We start from the raw sequence: 4,447 nt of genomic DNA on the forward strand, positions 1-4,447 counted from the left end.
AAATGATCAAATTATGTGACAATTCCTCAATTACTCACAATAATTCCAATCTTAATTCACATTAACCTATAATATGAATTAATCCAAATATTATTTTAAACCTCTTTAAAATATTAGGGTATTTAAAATTTGTGAACCTTTTCACAACAAACAATCATACATTTTAAATTTAATGTATAATTATTATTGGCCAAAAACTACCAATTTTTTTTTATTGCTCTCGGCTTTTCAAAAAAAAAAAAAAAACAATTTTTTTTTTCTTTTCCTCTAATGCACTCGGCATTTTGCCCTAAAAAAAAATAGATTTTTGTTTTCTTTTTAAAAACTCACGGCTTTCAGCCGGTTTTTCTTACTTTTCTCGAAAAAAAAAACTTTTAATGTGGACAAAAAGTTTAATGTTGCTAATATAACAAGATCGGCATAAACATCATCTTTTAATTTAAACATAGATTCAAACTTGATGATCAATTTAACCTCTTAAAATGAATATCCAAATTATGATTAAATCGATTATCCGTATATTTGATTCATCACAATTGATTTGAACATGATTAAATTAACTTGTATGCCAAAACTATATAGCAAAAACAAATCATCAACAATAAAAAAAAAAATTTTCCATTTCCATTTTAATTTAATTCTTATTAAATCAAAACAACTACAAATTTATCATATTATCATCTTAACTTATTAAAACAACAATATCAATAAATCAAATGGAAACAAAACATCAAAACAAAAAAAATTGATCTCGGCAATTTTTTTTTTATTCGGCCGAAATAATTTTTTTTCAAAATTTTGTTGTTTAAATTCATTTATGAAAAACATATAAAATAATTTTGTGGCCTATATTCTGATATCACTTGTGGGAAATATCGGTATATTTCATCAAGAAAAATTCGGATTATAACGAATTATGATATATGAAATTACTAGTCATAAACGAATTGCATAAACAAAAGAATAGAGATTTAGAATTAACCTTTGGTCCTAGCAATTTGGCCTAAGAACAATATCGAAATCGATATTCTCCTAATTGTTGCACCCAAAATGCTTTGAGAAATGCCCTTGTTCTTGCTAGAAAGAGATCCCTAAAATTATTAATTATTTTTAGGGTTTTTTAATTTTGAGTGATGAGAGAATTAGGTCAAAAAGGAAGTGAGAAAATCATCTCCTATTTCCCCTCTTAAACCGTCAAAATGGAGAGTAATTAGGGGAAGATATTTTCTTCCTCTTTTTGCTCTTATTTTCGGTTTCAACAACCACCAAAAATAAGGAGAAAAATCTTCTTATTTTTGGTTGTTCTCAAAATTTATAAAATGTGTATTATTTTCTCAATTATCAATTTATGTCGACATGTATTAATAAGTCTATACACAACAGTTTGTAGTCGATTTATTAATACCGGTCTGTCAACATTTTATTATGACAAATTCGCATAATATATATACATTAACTATAAATATAACATATTTACAATTCGCAAATTAAATATAACTGGTTACGTTTAATTACGAATTAACATCTTAATTCGTTTAAGCTAACATTATATACATTAATTAAATATAACAGTTTATATTCAATTTACGAATTAACAGTTAATCCGTCTCAGCTAATATTATTTAATTGTATTAAATAATCGTCTCATCATCACATTGACTAACTGTTTAGTCAAATACATGGACTAACCTTTTAGTCATATAAGGCATCAATGTGATTATATTTCCATACAATCACATCTCTCAAACACATCCTTTTGGTGTGACTTTTAGGGACCAGTTGATCACCGCCATCAGTATGATAATAACATCAAACTTCTAGCAAGCCAACCGTTATTAAGTAAACGTTAATCAACTGATAAAATACTAAGTATACTCTTGTGAACCTATAAGAGATTTATATATATGTTATCACACTAACTGTGGAGGACACTAACTCCAACAAAGACACGTCAATTATACTCACAAAATCGTCCGTCACTTTTAAGCAATTTAATTAACCCGTATCGACATACGATCAATTAAATAATCAATTAAGAGTGTCACCCTTTAGGTATGACCTAAGGGGATCAACTGATCACCACCATCGCACGACAGTAATGTCAAACTCTAGTCAGCCAATCAATACTGATATGTGTGGACCAATTGACTGTAAAATATTACATCCCACACATATTCTTAAAATGAGATTTAAACATGTGATCATCATGATCAACAGTTGTGATCGCATTATTGTCGGAGGACACATATTCCAACAGAATTAACCCTTCCTGTATGACATTCAAGTCTGGTCCAGTGTCAATTAAAGCAGTAAATTCTTTAAAATATTGATTATCAATTCGAAGTAAAATTTTTACACACCATTTCTGGCCTGTAATAATTTCTAAAGTTTGAAGAAATTTATTATATTTATCAGGGGTTTTATGTAATTGATCATCTCCCAAATTAATAATATGATTATCATCATTATTAACTAAATTATTATTTTTAAAAACTTCTTCTTGGAAAATAACTAGAGTTTCTAAATTAGAAATTCTTTTGTCATTACGTTTATCTTGAACTTTTAAATCTTTTATCTCAGACTTTAAAATATCTATTTCTTTTAAAATATCATGTAAAGAAGTAGGAGTAGGATTAATGTCTTTTTTCTTACTCTCAAGAAGCTTATAAACTTTTTTCGTGGTATAAGGATTTCTATCAGTAACGATATTATCATTATTGTACTTATTAGTACTTTGAGAAGTGCTAGGAATATTTTCAATAATCTTAGACCGTGTTTCAGGGTCTTGAATTGTTTTCAACAAATTTATCCGTTGATCATTATCAAGGGTATTAATATAATTTTCTTGGAATTGAGATACCAAATTATAAAAATCATCCTAAATTGGACTAGTACAAGGTTTTCCCATAACACAAGGTGTACATTCTGACATGGATGATTCAGAAGTATCGGAATCATTATCAATGATTTTGATATTATCATTACTAGAACTACTTGAACTGCCTTCAGTTTTCCTATTAAGTTCATTATCGTCTAAAAATAATTTTGACAATTTATCTTTAAGATCATCATCAATCTCCAAATTATTGATCTGCTGCTGAGTCCAGCAATCATTTGTCATGTGACCCTTTTTATTGCACTTAAAACATCTTATTTGTTTGGAAGGAGTATAACCCTTTTTTCTATAATTCTTTTTATATTGTTGTCTCTGAAATTTCCTTTGAGATTTATCTTCTAATTTCTTCTTGGAATACTTCATTTTTTTATATTTATGGTAATTATGATCAATATTATTTTTCTTCTTTTTCTTAGACGAAGAAGGCATATCCATATCAAATTGTTCACAAAATTCACCCAATTGGTGTTTCTCAACTAGATTTTGGTGTTTTAGTTGTTGGTTAAGCTTAATCTCATTACAAAGGTTTAAACCTTCTTGAGTACAAATTTTTATTAGTTGTCCATAATTATAATGTTCATAATAAATAGAAGCCTCATTACCTCTAAGGGTCTTCCTAACTCTCTCAGCAAACAAATGGGGTAAACCATCAATAAATTTGGCTTTCCAATGAGAGCTATTAGTCTCTGGTAGTATCATAACTCTACTAAGGAATGTGTCTTTATACCATCTAAAATCAGTTAAACTTTTACACCTTTGATTATGTAAAAGTGTCCTAGTTGATTCTTGTTTATTAGCATATTGACCGGTAAAATGGTCAACAATATTTATGACCAAAGTATAAACAGCCTGATGCAAAGTAACACCATTTTCAATTTTAACAGTGTTATACATAGCCTGTCTTTCATCTTCAGATAAGTAATTATCCCACCAACCCTTTAGTTGGCCAGTAAAAACTGCTACTATCATTTAAGCAACAGTAACGTCGTCATTATTAGCATTTTTACAAATAGTTGAATACATAAGCATCCTATGAACATGATTATGAATTTGCTTTTCAGAATAACAATCTATATTCCATTCATAAATGTCGGTTCCACTATAACTATTATTAATATGATATTCTTGCTCTTCATGAAGGAGATCCATTGGTGATGGTCTAGTATTATAATATAGTCTATTAATCGGATTTTCAAACCATTTATTCTTTTTGATAACATTAACACCGTCATCATTTTCTGGATTTAATTCATCATCAAGGGTCTTGATACTAAGACTGGCCATTTTATTAGCCAAAGTACTAATTAACTTTTCAGTTAATGTTGTTTCTTGATCAGACTTGAATTTAAAATTCTTTATTTCAGGTGGATCCTGAATATTAGGAATTCTAGAAGATGCAGTTTTAAATTTGTCCATTCTATCTTGAGCCAAGTTATTGATTAAACTAATGACTTTGTCAGTCTTTTTATGTAAATCAGCAATATGATCACCAAGAATTTTTATATATAGATGAGCATAATTATTTTGCTGAATCAAACCATTAATATGATT

The 4,447-nt window shown here is 28.1% G+C and overlaps 1 protein-coding gene across 1 annotated transcript; it reads right to left on the reverse strand.

Annotated features, from left to right (window-relative positions):
* Nucleotides 1-2,878: 2,878 nt before the first annotated feature.
* On the reverse strand, nucleotides 2,879-3,865 carry LOC141630958 (uncharacterized). Its single transcript, XM_074443689.1, has one exon. The coding sequence runs from the start codon at nucleotides 3,863-3,865 to the stop codon at nucleotides 2,879-2,881; it is 987 nt and encodes a 328-aa protein (XP_074299790.1).
* Between the last annotated feature and the right edge of the window lie 582 nt (nucleotides 3,866-4,447).

Source organism: Silene latifolia, chromosome Y (genome assembly GCF_048544455.1).
Source record: "Silene latifolia isolate original U9 population chromosome Y, ASM4854445v1, whole genome shotgun sequence".
Taxonomy (NCBI): Eukaryota; Viridiplantae; Streptophyta; class Magnoliopsida; order Caryophyllales; family Caryophyllaceae; genus Silene; species Silene latifolia.

Coding starts and splice junctions, on each gene's coding strand:
- LOC141630958 (XM_074443689.1), bottom strand. CDS start 3,865: ATGATAGTAGCAGTTTTTACTGGCCAACTAAAGGGTTGGTGGGATAAT.